At 39.3% G+C, this 20977-nt stretch overlaps 1 protein-coding gene across 5 annotated transcripts in view; it reads left to right on the forward strand.

Moving 5' to 3' along the window:
- Positions 1 to 20977, forward strand: part of foxj3 (forkhead box J3) — a 58484-nt gene that overhangs the window by 19071 nt on the left and 18436 nt on the right. For 4 of the 5 annotated variants that reach the window (XM_012971509.3, NM_001110046.1, XM_018095237.2 and 1 more), the window contains 2 exon segments: positions 2871 to 2934; positions 5503 to 5968. In XM_012971509.3, the coding sequence (XP_012826963.1) occupies positions 5645 to 5968 (324 nt within the window). In that variant the 5' untranslated portion in view covers positions 2871 to 2934; positions 5503 to 5644. 5 annotated transcript variants of the gene reach the window in all.

Below are 20977 nucleotides of genomic sequence, written 5' to 3' on the forward strand. Positions count from 1 at the left end.
TATACTGTATGTATAGAATATAAATGTCACTATAAGGATGATTAGTCAATAATACAGATCATTGGTATATGGCAGCTCTAAAACCAGTGCAGTTAGTATCAGAATGTAATAACCAGCCCTGTAGCATAAGCTTGTATGACAGACATATCTCATTTTCTGCTTGATAATTTGTGACGATCCCTAAGCTTAGCTTCTCAACAGCTCCTCAGAGACATTTCTTGTATGGTGGCCCCCTGTGACAACTTTAAAGTACTGGATCATTACTACTATAGAGATGCCGAACCTTTAGGCTGGTGCAATAAGTTCAGTATATTTCTAGTCAAATTAAATTTAGGGTTTACTTTTCCTTTAGGTCAGAAACCAATAATCTGGACACAGGCATTCCATAGCACATTGTATTTCTGTGTTTGAACATAACAAACAACATGTGCAAGGCTATCCTAACCCTTCATTGCCTTTCAAATGTCACTCTTTAATGAGTAATCAGCAAAACCTTCCTATGTGTCACCGTAGTCCTTTCAAACAACGTGACCTTATAGAGGGCAGGGAAATGCTTTGTACTCTGGGCTATTGCTGGCTAGGTGTGTAAGTGCACCCACGTGAGAGCTCTCTGAATAGCCTGCTGCTTTTCTACTTGTAACTTTACTCATTTGGCTGTGATGGCTGCAAGGAAACCAAGAAACCAACCAGGTGTAGAAAGAAACAGGAGGAAGGCGGATATTTAGGTCATTCGTAAACAGTGGAACCTGTTGGTACTGCTGCGCAGTCACAAACAACTTGGTGTGTACCAAATTTATCATTTTTCAATTCAGCTCCTTACTGAATCTTCCTCCACAGCAGCTTTTATTTCAGAGGTAACATATAAGCTGGGTTTGCATACTACCCATAATCCATTTGATTTCTGCATATTAATTGTGTGCTCACTAGTACAATACAAGCTTGTGCTTACACGGTTATATCTCCAAAGCCATTGGTGCTACTGGCCCATTCCTCGCATGGTAAAACACGCTGTTCCCCTTACTTGTAATTACTTTCACCTGCTGTAACAGGGACTGGGTGCCGTCTACTTTAATTGACTGCAGGTGATTCAACTTGCTTAAAGAGATACCAAAATTCCAGGAAAAGGGGATTTTGTGGGAGAGCCCTTCAGTGTACGCTGTGTATGCCTAGGATTCCTGGCAGGGATGGAATTCTGCGTAAGAGCAAGCTGTTTGACCTGTGCCAGTAACGCCTCTAATGTTCAACACTTGTTTTAAAATGCATTTTGTATAGAGGCTGTTTTTTTTGTATCACTGTACAAAGATCACTTTCTGCCAAGAACATCAGCAACGTAAATGTAATAAATGACTTTCCCTAAATGTGTTTATTGTCATGGGTAATGTGTTTGGATCCAATGGAGGGTTTTAATTTCACTTTAAAAAGAACACAAGGCTGTTCTTACATAGATGATGTTGGCATCAGGAGTCTGTGCTGGATTTTAACATCTGATAGCTTGGGACAGAAATAGGGCACGTTTATTATATTTTGCAAGTTAGGAATCTGGAGTATGATCACTAGGATCCTTACTAACAGACAGAAGAATAAAGCAACAGCTTTCAGAATGGGCTGACTGTGCAATATTCAAAGTTAAATATTGAAGTCTCAAAAGCATTATATGCTAGTTTAATTTTTAATATTGTTTATGCAATGTTAAAATACATGATTGTGATTAGGGAATTCTTTTTACTGCATACCCCTTATCTACAAACACTTATCTATAGATAAGTATCTTGTTTCCACCAATCCCTTATTTACATATACTCATCTATAGATAGATATCCCTTATCTATAGGCGAGCATCTCTTATCTACATCTATATGTGAGTGGTAGCTACCTCATTATTTGCCTTGGCTGAGTTAATCTTCAGGGACTAAGGTAGCAGCATTGGCATTAACTGGTCATAAATCAGAGTTTTTTTTTTTTCTTTAAATGTTGACTGTATGCAATATGGTAGCGGTTTAGCATCTACTCATTTTGCATAAAGTGCTCATGTGTGCTTTTGCAGAGATAATGAATCACCGGGAATACTTAGTGTTAGAAGACAAGTGTGAGTGAAAGAAGAAAATAGGTCTACCACAATGCCTGTTACAGTGCAGCAGCTTTCTTTGCAGTATTTTTATGACTCTTCCCCATTTGTAATAAAGGGCACTACGTTTGCCCAGGAGCAGTAACCCATAGCAACCAATAAGATGTTTGCTTTAAAACAGGTGACCAGTACTTGCTGCCTACTTAATGGATGCTATGGGTTACTGCTCCTGGAAAAACTTAGTGCCTTTTATTACGAGGAAGTGTTATCAAAATACCTTTTATTACATAACCCCCATTGTTGTGGTAGGTGCACACATTGAACATTTACTAAGGTTGCTGTGTGCTAGATAGATCCTGTCTGTAAATGTATAGTAAAATCCCCAGCACTCTCTTAGATCATAGCCTACTGATGCACAACCTACTGATAGACCTAAGCCTACTGATGCACAACCTACTGATAGACCTAAGCCTACTGATGCATAACCTACTGATGCATAGCATACTGATAGACCTAAGCCTACTGATGCATAGCATACTGATAGACCTAAGCCTACTAATGCATAACCAACTGATAGACCTAAGTCTACTGATGCATAGCCTACTGATAGACCTAAGTCTACTGATGCATGAGGCAGTTTTCAGATAGCAAAAGGACCCCCAAAGAACACACCACCACCTTCCTCTGAGTTGAATGGGATATGTATGCAATCACTAGCAATGAAACAGTGTGGTTGAGGGGGGGGGGGCATATTTTGCCCTCTTAAACAAAAGCCAAAATGACACATTGTTATTTTAATTCACAGACTTATTTCCTGTCCAGATGGGTTTACATGAACACAGGGTCACACTTGGGACATCACACAAAAGGTAAGGGCTCATGATTGCACATTGTTCTTGGTTATAATAAATGCTTTAATATGTTGCAAAAATATTCTCTATGGCATCTTCCAAAATCCTGATGCATGCTGTGTCCAAAGAGCATGTGGCTTACTTATATTATTCTACTAGACACATAAGCCTTTAACTTAACCTTGTTAACACAGCTTGTAATGCCTGAAGGTTCCTTCGTTTATGACAAATGGTTTCCTTTTCAAGTGTGCATGCTATATCCATTCATGTTTTTAAGAATTTAGCAATTCAGCTGAAATTGATAAAACCATATAGGTGGCAACCAAATTATTATTTCCAAAAACATGTGTTACTAAATTCATAGCTGACACACATGCGTTAAGTAGAGGGTTAACCAAAGCCTGTCTGCCATTATTTATCTTATGATGTGTAAATTACATGACGCTGTGATTCGGCTTAATTGTAGGTAAATGATTTTTTTGCATTTTCTCATGATTAAGCTGAATGGCCATGAGCAACATAATTTACTTGCAGAGATTCTATTGTTAGCCAAGGCAATGGCATTTTTGGGAGATTTGTTGCCCACAGTAGCACTAATTAAACTGTGGTTGATAACTGTTAGGGCTGTGACAGACGGGGAGATTAGTCGCCGTGTGGCAAATCTCCCTTGTTACCAGCGACTAATCTATCCGAAATGCCATCCCACCGGCTAGAATGTAAATCGCCGGTGGGATGGCATAGTCACGTGGCGACTAATCTCCCCATCTGTGACAGCCCTTAGCGTATGCCATGACTCTAAAGCTCTTTGGGCTAAGTACACTATGCCAGTATGTTCTACAGAACATTTGAAGAGTAATGGTCAACCTGTTGTTCATTAGGAGTCCTTTTATTCCCAGAAACCCCCTAAATGCTTTTGCCTGTCAGTGGGATGTTGGGAGTCGTAAAGTGGCCATACACAACCCTGTAAAATCTACTGACAGTCAGGGTTGGCAGCTTATCAGTCCTCAGATGGGCCTGACTGATATCTGAGCAAAAATTGTCTGGATCTCTCTCAGGCAGGTTTAACATTCCTGCTTGAGTGAGGAGCGCGTCAGCACACAGTTGTGGTCCTCGCCCAGATGGCCTGTATCCTGTCAATGTGATCTGATATTGCCCACATCAAGGTGGGCATATATGGGAAAGGTCTGCTAATTTGGTGACCTCGCCAAGAAAGTAGATCTTTCCATGCATGGCCAGCTTTAGGCTAGTGCAATGTATAGGGCTGGAGTGCCCTTATTGTTGAACACACACTGGTGGTTAAACCAGACTGTGTAACTGTAATTAATGTTGTACTGCTGAAATTGATATATTTGTGACTGATGCTGCATTGCAGTCAATTACTTGCAGTAAATCTGCATTAAAATGCTTCTTTATTAGTCCAGCCATCGATGAAACTACGGGTTTCTGGATGGTATACTGACATCCAAAGCTTTTGGGTGATGCAGATATTATATTGCTAGAAAGGCTGTTTATAGGCTTAGCGTGTCTATTTACTGGAAACCATCGGATATTTCTCTTCTATGATTACTCCTTTACACCAGTAAGGTCCCCACTGTACATATAGTTCATGTTATACCCAAGCAGTCACTCTGGCCAGTTTCAGGCAGAAACACTCTGCTGGACAATGCTGCTTCTTGCAATTGATCTTATGTCACAGTAGCATTAGATTAGAGTATTGACTAAATCGCAGTATCATGGTAATGGCTCGGTTAAATGTCCATGCTACATCTGCATAGCGTGGTGTAGTGCAGAAAGCAATACAAACCTGACACGTATATGTTTTCTATATTCTGTTCATGTCCGTTCTGATAAGAAATACACATATACATTTGGATGAATCTTTCTTAAGCATCCGAAGAGTGGCATGTCTTGAAAGGAATTCCTGCATAGCACGGTATCACAGAGCAATGTGCTGTGCTTATCAATCAGCTCTTCACTTGCACAATATCATGCGTTTTCATCCATATCAGAGAGCATGCAGTTGCAGGGGGAGAACTAGATTTTATTATTACTTAACGTCAAAATGACTTGTGGCTCAAGAATCACACAAACAAGTACACTGCAGCTATTGATGTAGGCCCCTGTGGGAAACTTGGAGCTACTGCCTTCTTCGAGGGTTTACTGTGTCAGTGGGCTATTGGGGCTGATAAGGTCCAACAGAATTCTCAGCAGCCCCTAAGCTTAGCTCCAAGAGCGAATATGGAGAGCTCCTGGGGATCACTTCAAATACCTGGATCATTACTGTTATAGGGCTAATGAACCTCTGGGCTGGTATGCTACATTTAGAATACTAAATAGAGCTACTTGTCATAATCTTTTTTTTTTTTTTTTTAGGCCTAATTCTTTAAAGGGGAAATAAAAATACTACAAATATATTAATTATTAGGTAACTGCCTATAATATTTTTGGCAGCTGCTTAATCTGCACTCCAGTGATAATGTGGTACTCTATATTTTTGTATTGTTATTTTTATTAGAATTAGGTTTGCCAAGACAAAATTAATCACAGTTCTACCATTATAACCACTTGTTTCATTTCTCTTGGCAGGCTAAACTTTGAATATCCTGTATTTTGGAAATCTTAAACCTGCAATTCCTGGAAACTGTAATACAGAGTTTTTATTTTTTTTTTTATTTTCTGGAAAACACAAAAAAAGAAGGGGAAAATAGGGTATCTTGCAACATTTAAAATGACTTCAGAGCTAGAGAGCAGCCTCACTTCTATGGACTGGCTCCCAAAGATCACAGTGAGAGCCGCCATTCAAAGTTCTGATTGCAGCCAACATGCCCATGGAACAGGTATCCCAAAGAAGAATTCGGTGCTTGACCCAAACACAACACTGGACCAGGAAGAAGTACAGCAGCACAAAGATGGGAAACCTCCATATAGCTACGCTAGCCTCATTACATTTGCAATCAACAGTTCGCCAAAAAAGAAAATGACTTTAAGTGAGATTTACCAGTGGATCTGTGATAATTTCCCATATTACAAGGAGGCTGGAAGCGGCTGGAAGGTACTGTATGTTTAGTGATTTCATTCTTTTCTTGATTCAGTGACATTAACTATCAGAGAGCACTTTTAAGATGACATTAAGTGGTCAACTTTTGCACATAGGAACAAGGCTAAAGGTATCAGCTGAGATACTTGCCCAGGACCTGTATCTTTATTGCAAGAATCACCACTTACAGACAAGTCTATAGCCAGCTTAACAAACCTTACAACTACAGCATATAAATATGCATAAGTCTGATGGTCACAAAAGAAATTTACAGGTTAATCTATAATTGGCAGTATCCAATCCCTAGGGCCAAATGATCAGATCAGCTCGATATCAGCCACCTCAGGGTGGGTATATCTAGGAACAATAAGCTAGCAGTAGGTGTATTTCTAGTGTCCCACTACAGCATGAACATAGTCATCTACCAGCAGGTGTATTTTCAGTGTCCCACTACAGCATGAGCATAGGGCCAGAAGCCTATGTGTATACATGCCTTTGACATGTGATAGTTATTTGAACTGGGCCTTTTTGCCTATAATCGTTGCAGTAATGAGTTTGTTCTGCTGTTATTCCATTTTGCAGCTGTGCCTGAAATGTGGCGCAGCTGGGTATGCAGGTACAGATTAACAAACAGCATTTGTGGGAATTACATGACCATTTACACATGTCTGCCAAAAAGAAATCTGCCAAATGCCAGACTAAAAATGTAATAGTGCAATGGTGATGGCAGGTTTTCCTAAGGACTGTGCATTACTGGTGACTGCTTACGTGCCCTTGAATGCTTATTCATTTGTTCCTGTGTAGTGGCTATATATGCATGTGGCATCACCTGCGTTGGGTGGCTCAGCATGGTGCCCTGGTCACAGGCACAAAAATCAGCTCCATTAAACTCATGTGTTTCTGTGCATTTGCAGGCCTAAAGTAATGCATGAAATTTCTGTATTTAAGGACCTTATAGCTTGCTAGCATCAATTGTATTGATTTTTGGAGGGAAAAACACATGAACTACATTGCAGTGCAGATTATTTGTATAGAAAACAACATAATCTGTTTTTAGAAAGTTGCATATGTAAAGTGAATTACACCCTAAACGGCATAATGAAGGAAAATATTATTCTTAGCAACTTTCTATTTTGCATTCATATTATTCAGTGGCTTTAAAGTTATTGAACGCTGTATCTGTCTACCTGTTTATGCTGGCTTTGACTGTAGGACAGTGGTTCTCAACCTTCCTAATGCCCTTTAATACAGTTCCTCATGTTGTGGTGACCCCCAACCATAAAATTATTCATAAGACCATCAGAAATATGTGTTTTCTGATGGTCTTAGGTGACCCCTGTGAAAGGTTCGTTCGACCCCCAAAGGGGTCCCGACCCACATGTTGAGAACCACTGATGTAGGAGAAGCCTTCTTATTATCTGAACCGAACTGATTTCTGCTTCATTGTTTCAAGAGTCAGACCCCCTGAAATGTTTTTTTTTTCTTTTTTTGAAAGGTATAAAGTAATACTTTTAGTTGCAGTTAACTAATAATTTTAAAATTAATGTACAGGTATGGGATCCCTTATCCAGAAACCTTTATTCAGAAAGCTCCGAATTACGGAAAGCCCATCTCCCAAAGACTGCATGTTAATCAAATAAATAATCCTTTTTCTCTGTGGTTATAAAACAGTACCTTGTAATTGATTCCAACTATGATATAAATAATCCTTACTGGATGCAAAACAAGAGCTTCTGTCACCTTCTGACCAGGCAGTAGCTCCAGGGTTCCCTTCACGGCCAGCGTCAATGAGGTGCAGCACACTAGTACCTAAAGAGTCAGGCGTAGATGCCGATTGCCCTGCGAGCAACCGGAGGCCACACGGACTTACACACAATTGCATCGATTTGCAACGAAATGCACATGCAGATGATAAACTGGATGCAATTGCGTCAAGCAAATTGCCCCCTTGTGTCTGCAGTGACACTGCACTATGGAGAAAAAATGGTGACTGTTCTCAAAATTGCACTTGTGAATATAAATGAGCCGTGTAGTCATGTAGAAGCGCCTAGATGATGTAGTAACTTTTTATTGTCTGCAGTCTTAGTCATTAAAGGGATTCTGTCATGATTTTTATTTCTAAATTACACTATTACTTAGCAAATAATTCACTCCACCATTGTAAATTTTATTCTTGAACCAACAAATGTATTTTTTTAGCTGTAATATTTGTATGTAGGCGCCATCTCAGTGCATTGTGCCTGAGTCTGAGCTTTCAGAAGGAGCCAGCGCTACACATTAGAACTGCTTTCTGATAACCTATTGTTTCTCCTACTCCCATGTAACTGGAGGAGTCCCAAGCTGGACTTGGATTTCTTACTATTGAGTGCTATTCTGATGATTGCTGCATGGGTAAAGGGATAATATCACCCAACTTGCAGCTCAGCAGTAAAGTGTATATGAAGTTTATCAGAGCACAGGTCACATGGTTATAGCACCCTGGGAAATGAAGGATATGGCTAGCTCCATGTGAAATTTGCCCCATGTCAAAATCTGTTTTTGAATAAGAGATTACAATGCAGGATTCTGCTGGAGAAGATCTATTATCTGATGTGTTTTGAAAAACAGCTGCCCGGGACTTTGTGTAAAAAAACAAAAGTTTTATTAATATCTATTATAGTTGTCCAAAGACGACTTAATAGATATTAATGCCATTTTATATGAGTCACATAAACATAATATTTTGTTTAAAGCTGCAATAAAAATTTAAAAGAAAGGTTTGCAATATCTTTTGTATAATCTGATTTATACAGATATTATCTGACTTGCGACTTATAGCTTTTAAGTCTGTTGCAATATATGGACAAACAATCCCTGTTTTGCTAAAAGGGGAGGGTATTGCTTGGTAGCTTAATGCACAGAGTGTCTTAATGTCCTATATATATTCAGAATAGGTAAGTGTAGAGGACCTGTTGTTGTTACTTATACTATTGTATTGCAAGGAGTTTTAATACCAAACCCTGAAATATAATCACAATGCAGTGCAAAGGAATATATGTATTTATGATGAATATTATGCAAATGTCATGGCACATTCAAAATGGCAGTCACTATGCACCAAACAGTTTAGGGCTCTGGCACACGGGGGAGATTAGTCGCCCGTGATAAAACTCCCTGTTCGCGGGCGACTAATCTCCCCCGTGTGCCAGAGCCCTTATTCTCACGTTGCATGCTGGTGCATAAATTGTTCATTGCATGGGTCTGTTAGGTAAGAAGCACTAGATGTTCAGTCATTTAGATAAGATAAGATACAGGTTGGGACCCAAAATGAGGTCCCTATTTTTTTGAAGGTGACTCAGAAAACTTCCAGAATTAGTTCGGGTCCCTGAGAAAAAGGTTAAGAAACTGTAATTACAATTTTGAATCACCGTATACTATTTTATTGCTCCCAATTGAAATTCTTCACCTCAGGATATATCCAATGGTGGTTTGATAAATTTACATTCAAATAGTTAAAACTATATTTCAGTGGGGGTAAACTGAATATCAAGATCAACAGAACGGTGCTAACCTAATTGCCCTGGGTACTTCCAACAAATAAAATTGCATAATTATTGACTGTTCCATTTGAAATTCTCAAGGCAATTAAAACACTGCTTCTTTAATTTCTGGTGGGATTTAGCATCATCCCACAACCACTAACAGTTGTGAGTCAGAGGAAAATATAACTGGATTTTGTGAGACGTTGGCCTCATTTACGGATGGCAGTGCAGGATGCAAGGTGCAATGTCTTTTGTATTTTGCATGCTGCCCCTCCAGCAGTGCTACAAATGGAGTGCAAGGGCCAGTGCTTTCCATATAAACACAGAATGGGGGAGACATTCAGCACCTTGTCAGAGCCCTGCCCTTACCACCTGAGCTGTGACAGGGCCATAAATGACTTCTCATGAGAATAAAACTGGCCACACACACAATTTGGCACTTAAAGGTACAGCCCTCATCAACTGCCTACACAACAGATATATGCCCAAACCAGGCAAAGATATACTCCTTCGGCCACCTTAGCACATCTTAGGGTGCATGGCCAACTTTACTAATGATTTTGCCCAGACTGATCATTTCCATATTTGCCACACAGTGATATCAGTAGCTGTCTAGAACTCTGTTCCATTAGTATGGGACAATAGTGCATAACTATATCCAACAACTTGGGTTGGAAATAGAAACTGTCAGTAAGTGCTTCAAATTTTCATTTGAGTGTTTAACCTTAACAGAACTTGTTTTTCAGCATTCCTGACCGATTACAAAAAAATATATATTTATATATTGCTTTACAGTGTCAACGGGTTGAATAGTATTCAGTGGTTTGTAACACCCTTCTCTTAGCTAAGGAAATGTTATGAGTTTTTGAAAGCAAGAAAAATCTATTGATTAATTTTTTTTTTAAGGAATGTAGAATTATTTGTAAATAAAGAGAAAATAAATGAAAACATTTCTGTTATATAAAAACCTTAATAATTGCACTGCGTATTTATTATCTCTAGACAGTTGTACAGAGTCACTGATATAATAGCTGCCTTACTAATATGTATGGCACAATCTATAGCACACTGTAGGATATAGTAGGAATGCCAATATGAATATGAAGGTGATATCTGGTACAAAGGGACAGGAACAGCTCTTATAGAAGTAGAGCAAAATTCCAGATGTGAGCTGCACGGGTTCTATATTATTATTATTTATATAGCGCTATCAGTTTACGCATCGCTTTACAGAATAAAGGGGTACAAAAGACAGAACAGTTAACGTGTATATATAAACGATTCACAAAAATGGGTTACAGTTACATTTGAATGAGGATTGGTGATACTAGGGGGAAGACCCTTCTCGCAAGAGCTTACATTCTAAAAGGGAGGGCTGAGACATAAGGTCAGGTGCTCAGTGGGTAATCTCATTTCTGAGGGCTTAGGTTATAGGCTTGAATGAAAAGGTGAGTTTTAATAGACCGTTTAAAGACTTGGAGAGTCTGGCAGTGCCTAATGGGACGGGGAAGAGAGTTCCAGAGGATGGGTGCAGCTCATGAGCAGTCCTGGATGCGAGAGTGAGAGGAAGTGATGAGTGAGGAGGAGAGAAGGAGGTCATGTGTAGAGCGAAGGTTACTCGTAAACAAACAAAAAGATCTTCCTCGCACACCCTTAACTCGCGCTCGGTGCACACTGCTGGGGGGATCGGCAACCTCCCAAAAATTCCAAATAGCAAAATAAGCACTGACACTCAGAGCTGCAAACGGGACTAGCCCTTTAAAAGTCTTTATTGCGGAGGTGCAACGTTTCGGGGCAAAGTGATGCTTGATAAAGGGGTCACTTTGCCCTGAAATGTTGCACCTCCACAGTAAAGACTTTTAAAGGGCTAGTCCCGTTTGCAGCTCTGAGTGCCAGTGCTTTTTTTTGCTAGAGCGAAGTTTACTTCTGGGTGTGTACTTGGGGATTAGGGTGGTTAAATAGAGTGTATACACAACCCACTACCTGCCCCACAACCTGTACTTTCTGGCCACTGTCGGGGGGGGGGGGTTCCAATTTGTGTTTAAGCTGTTAAAATGCAGTATTTATGGCAGTTAAAGTGCAATAGACGGGAAACTATTACCTATCAACATACCCTAAATGAATATACATATTAAGGTGGCCATAAGGCTCATAAACATGCATGTAGAATTCAAATATGCTCTTGCTGTTGCGTTTTTGCACTGGTAAGATGTGAGAAGATTGACACAAGCTGACTGCAAGTTTGGGTTTGTGGGTACTTTTTTTTTCTGCTGGGAATAAGGAATAATTTGCACATTTCTGCTCAGAATTAATTAAGCTGGGGTTAGGTTTTGGTTTTAAAGGAGAACTAAAGCCTAGCTAAAGAAGTAGGGCAGAAATGTTGCTCATTATGTTTTGAGTTTCTGTACAAGCCCAAGGCAGCCACAGCCATTTAGCAGGGAAGATCTGTGCCTCCAAAGATGCCCCAGTAGCTCCCCATCTTCTTTTCTGTTGATTCACTGCACATACTCTGTGTTGCTGTCACTTACTGAGTTTAGGGGCCCACTCACAATATACTAACTATATAGAATATAACAATTTAACACAATTAAAGGCTGATTAGTAATCAACACAAATAATTACTGCATGGCAGCTCTGACACCAGTGCAATTAGCATCAGAATTTATTAACTAGCCCTGTAGCATCAGCTTATATTACAGACAAACCTCATTTTCTGCTTGATAATTTGCGATGACCCCTGAGCTCAGCTTCCCAACAGCTGCCCAGAGCACACTGAGCATGTGAGTGTCACAGACACTTTACAAGATGGATCATTGCTGCTATTGAGATAAAACTTTAGGCTGGTACAATAAGTTCAGTATATAAATAGGATTTAGTTCTCCTTTAAGGCAATGTGTGTGGCATGATAGATTAGATTGCTTCAAGAAGGGGTTGGATGGCTTTTTAGCAAGTGAGGTAATACAGGGTTATGGGAGATAGCTCATAGTACAAGTGAGGTAATACAGGGTTATGGGAGATAGCTCTTAGTACAAGTGAGGGAATACAGGGTTATGGGAGATAGCTCTCAGTACAAGTGAGGGAATACAGGGTTATGGGAGATAGCTCTCAGTACAAGTGAGGGAATACAGGGTTATGGGAGATAGCTCATAGTACTAGTTGATCTAGGGACTGGTCCAGTTGCCATCTTGAAGTCAGGAAGGATTTTTTTCCCCTCTGTGGCAAATTAGAGAGGCTTCAGATAGAGTTTATTTGTCTTCCTCTGGATCAACTAGCAGTTAGGCAGGTTATATATAGGCATTATGGTTGAACGTGATGGACAAATGTCTTTTTTCAATCTAACTTACTATGTTACTATGTATGACGCATGTGAATATTGCTTTAAGAAAGCTTTAATTGCATGAAATCCATGAACGCACCAGTGGTTTATTATGTGAAATGATGTGTTCACACACCCTTGTGTATATAGCCATTGTGTCCACTCTTGCATACATAGCATCAACAAATGGAAGTCTTTCTACTAGGGTTAGCTAGTCCTTTGCAGATTCTTTTGGCCCTTAGTCTGCTTAACAGCTTCAAAGGGAAAATGTGACATAAAAAGATGCGCTCATTAGACGATGTCACCAAATTAGCGGATCTTTCTCCCGATATGCCCACCTAAGCTGGGTAATATTGTTCTAATACGATTGTTTGGCCCTAGCATTAGAATTGGCATTTAAAATTCTCCCCTGTATGGCCACCTTAAGTTGCCCGTTATCAAGGCTGTAAGATATACTGAGCAATTTCTGCAATGCCCAGGAGTGTAGGGGGTCCTGATTAATGATTTAGTTTGTACACATGAGAATTTTGCAGTATGACCTATCGGGTGTCCCACTAGTATAAACTTGTGTAACTCTGCATACTCTGCATGTGTACATTTGTCTTACAGACTTGGTTTTTACATTGCTGAACCATTATTAACTTATTTAGGAGAGGTCGCATGTATATACAGACTTGCCAATACATTTGTGCAAGTTTATTGTGTCGTCTTTTTCAAATATGTAGAGCTCAATCCCAGGTGGCCAAATTGTTTTTATTTGTGGTAGCTATGATTTGCTTTTGCATACTGTGGGATTACATTTGAATGCAGTCTGAGGTGACAAAATCATTTTTATTTGCACTTCTAAAACTGGTTAAACCTTGTGTTTTTTGTGTGAAATCCAGCTGCAAAACAGTTACTGCATCATTTGAAATCCTGGCGGAGGAGGGACTAAAACATTAATGTTACAAATTGTAACAACTTCTCCACAGCTTACAGACAGCATACAGGAAGTAAATAACCTACAATGCTTTGCCCTGTGATGTTTCTTTCCTTATTGACATCACATGGGAATTGTGGGATTTGGAGGATGCAGGATGAAGACAGTCGATTACTGTTACATATTTTTGAGTCTCAAAGTAGTCAGCCAGATCAGCAGGCTTAGGTAACTTTTCCAAACCATATTATTCGATTAGATATCTTGAAAATGCAGCATATTTTTTAATCAATGTATATTGCAAAGTTGCTTGAAATTATGGTTACTTTTCAAAAAGTTATCTTTTGGTGGAGTTCCCCTTTATTGTTAATCATTCAGTTTTTGATGTTGCACTGCCGGCTTTACCATGATTGGGGTTACTGTGATGCTTCATATAATGCAGTAAAGAGAAAATATTCCCTGATTTTACCTTTTACAATATAGTAAAGAATTAGAATTTACCTTATTATGCCACATAACCCATATTCCTGGGTATTAATGTTCCTCAGCTTAGGTTTCCTTTATAGATGTATCTGAGCCATCTAGTTGCTTCATAATTATCTTGCATTTCTGCCTTACCCATAGTAAATTAACCCATTTGTAGTTCTGTTTTTAGCTTTGGAAAATCCCTCGGATGATTTACACTGTATGCTCAGCTGATTCTTCTTTTCCTAAATCATACTTCCCAACTGTCCCGATTTTTGCGGGACAGTCCCTCTTTTAACAGGGAGAGTCCCACTTTTAACAGCTCAGCCCACATTCCTGGATTCTTACTGAAAAGTCCCTCATTTCCCTTTGATCTCCTGCACTGAATGATAAAAAAGATACAAATTTAATTAAAAAGTAGCTCTTGGCAGAGAGCCCAGAAAGTTAACAGCCAACACCTGCACTTAGATACAGTTGTAACTGTAAAGTTATAAGCTGAACAGGTCTCTTGGGGAACTGAGACTTGCAGCTTAAAGGGCAATTTCACCTGCATTAGCAAAACTGTAATAACACATAAAACGACCCCAAAACCCCCAGAAATGTGGTTAATACTGGGCTTTAGTATAGTCTGCCTTTAAATTAACTTTTAATGTAATGTAGACAGTGTTATTTTGAGACTTTTTTGTGGTTTTTGAATTATTTTGCTTACTGTTCAGCAGCTCTCCTATTTAGAATTTTAGTGGCTGTCTGGTTGGTAGGGTTCAGTTTACTTTAGCAACTAGTCAGCAGTTTGATAAAAGACTGGAAGGTCTGATAGGAGAGAAAAGTAAAGAAAAAAAAATAAAATTGTAGCCCCACAGATTTTTGGCTGCTTTGGGGTCAGTGACCCCATTTAAAAGCTGGAAAGAAGCAGATGAAGGAAAATAATTTAAAAACTTTGAAAAGTGCCTTTTGCTTTCAACCCCATGGTCAGTGCATTTACAAAGAATTGCTCATATTTGCAATCTAAACTGTGGAACGTGGAGAATTTCTGTTCTTGCTTTCTAAAACCAAATACAGCTAGGGGATCCCTTATCCGGAAACCCATTATCCAGAAAGTTTGAAATTACGGGAAGGCCATCTCCCATAGACATTATAAGCAAATAATTCTAATTTTTAGAATTGTACCTGATCCCAACTAAGATATAATTAATCCTTACTGAAGGCAAAACAATCCTGTTGGGTTTAATTAATGTTTTAATTATTTTTAGCAGACTTAAGTTATGGAGATCCAAATTATGGAAAGATCCCTTATCCGGAAAACCCCAGGTCCCAAGCATTCTGAATAACAGGTCCCATACCTGTATGAAGAGATAAAATAGCACCAGGAAGTGATTGGTTTTTTTCAGGTTTGCGGCACTTGTCATTGGAAGAGTGAAGGGCAGTTTGTAGTGTCGTGGCATACCTTATTGGGCTTTCATGTGGGAGTCACATTCTGGGCTTTGGCAGTAAAGGTTCTCAGGCACTTAAACTGGTGCTTTCAAGCAAATGTCATGGAGAAAGGTAGGTGGTAGTTTGGGCTGTTGGGCCCCATGTGGACTTCCAAAAAAATGTGGTGGGTAAAATGCCAGATATTGCCATATGTACTGTTAACCTCCTACCTAACCATCTTCCAGTGACGTAACTTATTTAAACTATACAAATCTACTTATGCAGCATTTATTGAGTGTCTTTTATTACGCCAAGAAATGTAATACAGGTTTAAGATCCATTATTCAGAAAGCTCCAAATTACAGGAAAGTCATCTCCCATTGACTTCATTATAAACAAATAATTTATATTTTTTTAAAGCGATTTCATTTTTTTCTGTAATAATAAAACAGAACCTTATACTTGGTTCAAAGTAGGATATAATTAATCTTTATTAGATTCAAACAATCCTGTTGGGTTTATTTAATGTTACGGTCATTTTTAGTAGCCTTAAGGTATAGTGATTTAAATTAAGGAAAGATCCCTTATCCGGAAAGCCTCCGGTCCCAAACATTCTGTGTAACAGCTCCAATACCTGTAGTATGATATAACTTAGAGAAGAATATTTTATTCAGTAGTACAATACTTCTAAACCAGTGGTTGTCTAATTTTTTGTTCCAACCTTGGAGGACCAAACTTTGGTCAGATCAACTTATCAAATGAAGGTTTAATATCACTGATGACAAGCATTGTGTGCTAGAAAGTCTTGAAGGAGGAGGATAGTACAAAATGATCAAGCGCTAATTCTGGTCACAGGATCAGTATGTAGGTCGTTCATATCAGTGCAAGATCGATGGGCACGTAAAGGAAAACTATTCCCACAAACAATGTAGGTCTCTATAAAAATATACTGCATTATAAGCTCATGTGTAAAACCCCGCTTTATCTAAATAAACTATTTTCACAAAAATATACTTTTTGTAGTATGTGCTATTGGGTAATCCTAAATAGAAAATTGCCATTTTAAGAATTAAGGGCCGCCCCCTGGGATCATAGGATTCACAGTGCACACAAACAAGCCAAGGCACACATACATGCTAGGCCCCATCAGCCAATTAATGGACACTACGTCCTGTAACAGTTAGAGCTGCATTATTTCTGGTCATGTGATCTCTGAGAGAGCACCCAGCCCATCACTAAATGGTGGATCAAGGCAAAGGATGTAGAAGGACAATATTTACTGATATATATATTCTAGTTTCTAGTTTGGCAAGATTATTTAAGGTCACTTAACATGATATAAATTACCTATTGGTTAATTATTCATTCTGGGGATATAGTTTTCCTTTAAGGGATGTGACTAAAGCTGCCCATACACGTACTGATAAAATTGCTTTGTACGATTTTTGGACTGTGTGTGGGCTCCGAATTATACCATAGCGATCGGTTGTTTAGTTGATTGGACAGGTTAAAAAATTTTGGTTGGATAACGATAAAATCTGCACATGTATTGCATATATGACGAAATCCTTGGGTGACCTGCGATGGAAGTCACACTCGTATGATTGGTGTCTGCCAAAATTTCATGTTCAGAACATCCTCCCATTTGTATTTTAAGGGCTTTATCCTGCAATTTCAGTCTGAATGTTAATTTCAGATTTAAAATTTAAATTGCATTTAAATGTACGACTAATATCTGAACGTTCGTCTTAAGAATGGCCTAAAGGTGGTGGCAATGTGTTGCAAATGAAATGGAAATATCTAAGTATGGAATATAATTGTTAGAAAATAATATTGGCAACATTAGGCTCAAAAGCCCTTTATTGTGCAACTACCCTTACTTCTGCTTGGATTTGAATTAAGTATAGTATGGGACATGTAGTGCAGAATGCTCGGGACCTAAGGTTTTCCACATTAGGGATCTTTCTGTAATTTGGCTCTTCATACCTTAAGGGGTCCCATTCATTAAACCACAAATTTTCACCAATTAAAAGCACGATTGGAAAAAATTTTGGGAAACCCCGATAATTTCTGATGTGCGAAAATTACGCTACAGTTATTTTCTTGGTCGTATGAAAAAATATTTGTGGTTGCAAAAGTCATGAAATTTTCGTATCCAAACAATCGTAAACGGCGCAAAAACCTTCCTGGCTTTGAAACCTCAATGCATGATTTTGGAAGCCTTCCATAGGACTCAATGGCACTCTGCAGCTCCAGCCTGGCCCAAGGAAAGTCTCCCATAGGACTCAATGGCACTCTGCAGCTCCAGCCTGGCCCAAGGAAAGTCTCCCATAGGACTCAATGGCACTCTGCAGCTCCAGCCCGGCCCAAGGAAAGTCTCCCATAGGGCTCAATGGCACTCTGCAGCTCCAACCCGGCCCAAGGAAAGTCTCCCATAGGACTCAATGGCACTCTGCAGCTCCAACCCGGCCCAAGGAAAGTCTCCCATAGGGCTCAATGGCACTCTGCAGCTCCAACCCGGCCTAAGGAAAGTCTCCCATAGGACTCAATGGCACTCTGCAGCTCCAACCCGGCCCAAGGAAAGTCTCCCATAGGGCTCAATGGCACTCTGCAGCTCCAACCTGCCCAAGGAAAGTCTCCCATAGGACTCAATGGCACTCTGCAGCTCCAACCCGGCCCAAGGAAAGTCTCCCATAGGACTCAATGGCACTCTGCAGCTCCAACCCGGCCCAAGGAAAGTCTCCCATAGGGCTCAATGGCACTCTGCAGCTCCAACCTGCCCAAGGAAAGTCTCCCATAGGACTCAATGGCACTCTGCAGCTCCAGCCTGGCCAAAAGATAGTCACGCTACCAAAGCTTGAATGAATTCCAAAATGGTCGTGGTCTTTGCGAAAAATATGACTTTTTTTTTGTGTGGAAGTTAACGAAAACCATCATACTATTTTAACAATATTATTGTGGTCATTACGGAAAGTTCTAAAAATTAGAAAAAATAAGATTTTTCTGATAATAAAAAAACGTGGTTTAATAAATGGGCCCCTAAGTCTACTAAAAAATAAGAAACCTTATTAACCCATATAGGATTGTTTTGCCTCCAATAAGGATCAGCTCTGTCTTAGCTGGGATCAAGTACAAGGTACTGTTTTATTGTTTGAGAGAAAAAGAAAAGCTTACTTAGATTGCAAGCTCTATGGGGCAGGGAACTCCTTTCTACTGTGTCTCATACCACATGGCACTTATTTCCTGTGTATTTATACTTTAATTTTTGCATTTATTATAACACTTGTCCTCCCTGTGTGTAATTTTGTATATTGTAAGATTGTACAGCGCTGCATACCCTTGTGGCGCTTTATAAATAAAGTCTGTAAACCCGTTATCCAGAAAGCTCAGAATTATGGAAAGCCTGTCTCCCATAGACTCCACTTAAATCAAATAATTCAAAATTTTAAAACTGATTTCCTTTTTCTCTGTAATAATAAAACAGTACCTTGTAATTGATCCCAACTAAGATATTATTAACCCTTATTGGATGCAAAACAATCCTGTTGTGTTTAATGTTTTATTGATTTTTTAGTAGGCTTAAGGTATGGAGATCCAAATTACGGAAAGACCCCCTTATCCGGAATACCCTTGGTCCTGAGCATTCTGGATAACAGGTCCTATACCTGTACATACAAAAGAAAATCATCTTTTTCATGCTTAAAAATTATTTGATTAAAATGTCTATGGGAGATGGCCTTCCTGGAATTCAGAGCTTTCTGGATAGGGTGTTTCTGGATAACTGAACCTAAACACAGAAACTGTAAGGATGCTGGAAAATCCTAGTTTTGTTAAAAGAAAAGCAGTTTACTTTGCTCAGATGATGATTTTCATGGATTCTCCTTTTTTAAGAAATTTTATTTGAAAATTGTGGGATGTGTTACAGTCCCTTGGAAATGCTCTGAGGCTAGGATGCCTGTCTGTTTGCCACAATATATGTAAGTCATTATGTAATGCTGCAGGGTGGGATCCACGTGCCGTGTGTTGCTCGGTATAAGGAAAGAAGTGTATAATGTAGGGAGCACACTGGCAGGGAAAGAGGCTGCACATGCGGCACCTGTCTTTGTGGATTGTAGACTGTACTACTTTAGGAGACACTGCTTTTAATAACCGTGACAGCTGTGTTCCTGTTATTACATTTTTACAATTGGAACTTTGCCCTTTTGCATCTCCTGAAAATGCTGGTGTTTTATAGGTGGCAGCTGATATACAATTGCAGTCTATCCATATTGTCTCATCACCTTTATAACACTGGCGCATGTGCATTGCAGTTAATACTACGGGCATCCCAGGGTCTTTACCTTTGCTGCTGAGATCATAGCTAAAATTGGTAAGAATGCTTAAGTTTCAGGTATCAGTCATTGGATTTATTTTCCAAGCTCATACCAGTCATAAAACTCAGTACAGCAAGAACTTGGCATTGATCTATCAGTTTATTATAATTATATAAATGTCTTGGCACTAATAACCCTACAGAACAGGCAGCTCTTCTTATTCTCTTTAACCGCCTGCCCGTCCCTGGAGCTATGTTCTTTTAAAGGGACATAATCATTACCAGTGCCCAGTTGAAGTGTTGCACTGGATAGAATAGCATAAGGAAAATGGTTTTAAGGGTCAATAATGCCACAAAATGAAAGGTCAACATGTACATTAAAATATAATATACTGCTAATTTGAAACAGCCAATATGTGTGGGTTATAGGGTGTTGTTTGAATTGGAGATAAGAAAGCTGATGATCTGGTTGTAGCACTTAGGCTAATGGTACACAGGTAGAGTTGTCGCCAACAGTTTAATCTGGGCAACTGCAAGCGACAAATCCCCCCAAAATGCTTTCCCACCAGCAATAAAGTAAGTCAGCAGTAGGAAAGCATACATGGTGCTTTGTTTTACAAAGCAAGAAAACTTCAGGCAGCTTAAGAAACCACCAAGTATGCTTTCCCACTAACAAATTACTTTATTGCCAGTAGGAAAGCATTTCAGAGAAATTTGTCACCCACAGAAGCCCAGATTTAACTGTGGGTAACTAATCTCCCTGGGTGCCATAAGCCTTATAGAGGCAATATACAAGGGAAGTTGCTGTCTTGTAACAAAGAGCTCTCTATTTGACGCCAACCTGGGTACTATCTTCAAGGAGTTTGTATGTCTCCCTGTTTCTACAAAAGATTTCTCCAAGTATTAACATGTTTTCTTGCACTCCAAGAACATATGGACTGGTTAATAGAGAGATACAGATTTGGATCAATATAATTAGAGATCAATCCATTTGTCTGTTTGTCTACCTATCTGTATATCTGTCTATCTACCTATCTTTATGTCATCCGTAGGGGTGCCCAGTATATCAGAACTCAGATGCAGG

This window comes from Xenopus tropicalis, chromosome 7 (genome assembly GCF_000004195.4).
Source record: "Xenopus tropicalis strain Nigerian chromosome 7, UCB_Xtro_10.0, whole genome shotgun sequence".
NCBI classification, from domain to species: Eukaryota; Metazoa; Chordata; class Amphibia; order Anura; family Pipidae; genus Xenopus; species Xenopus tropicalis.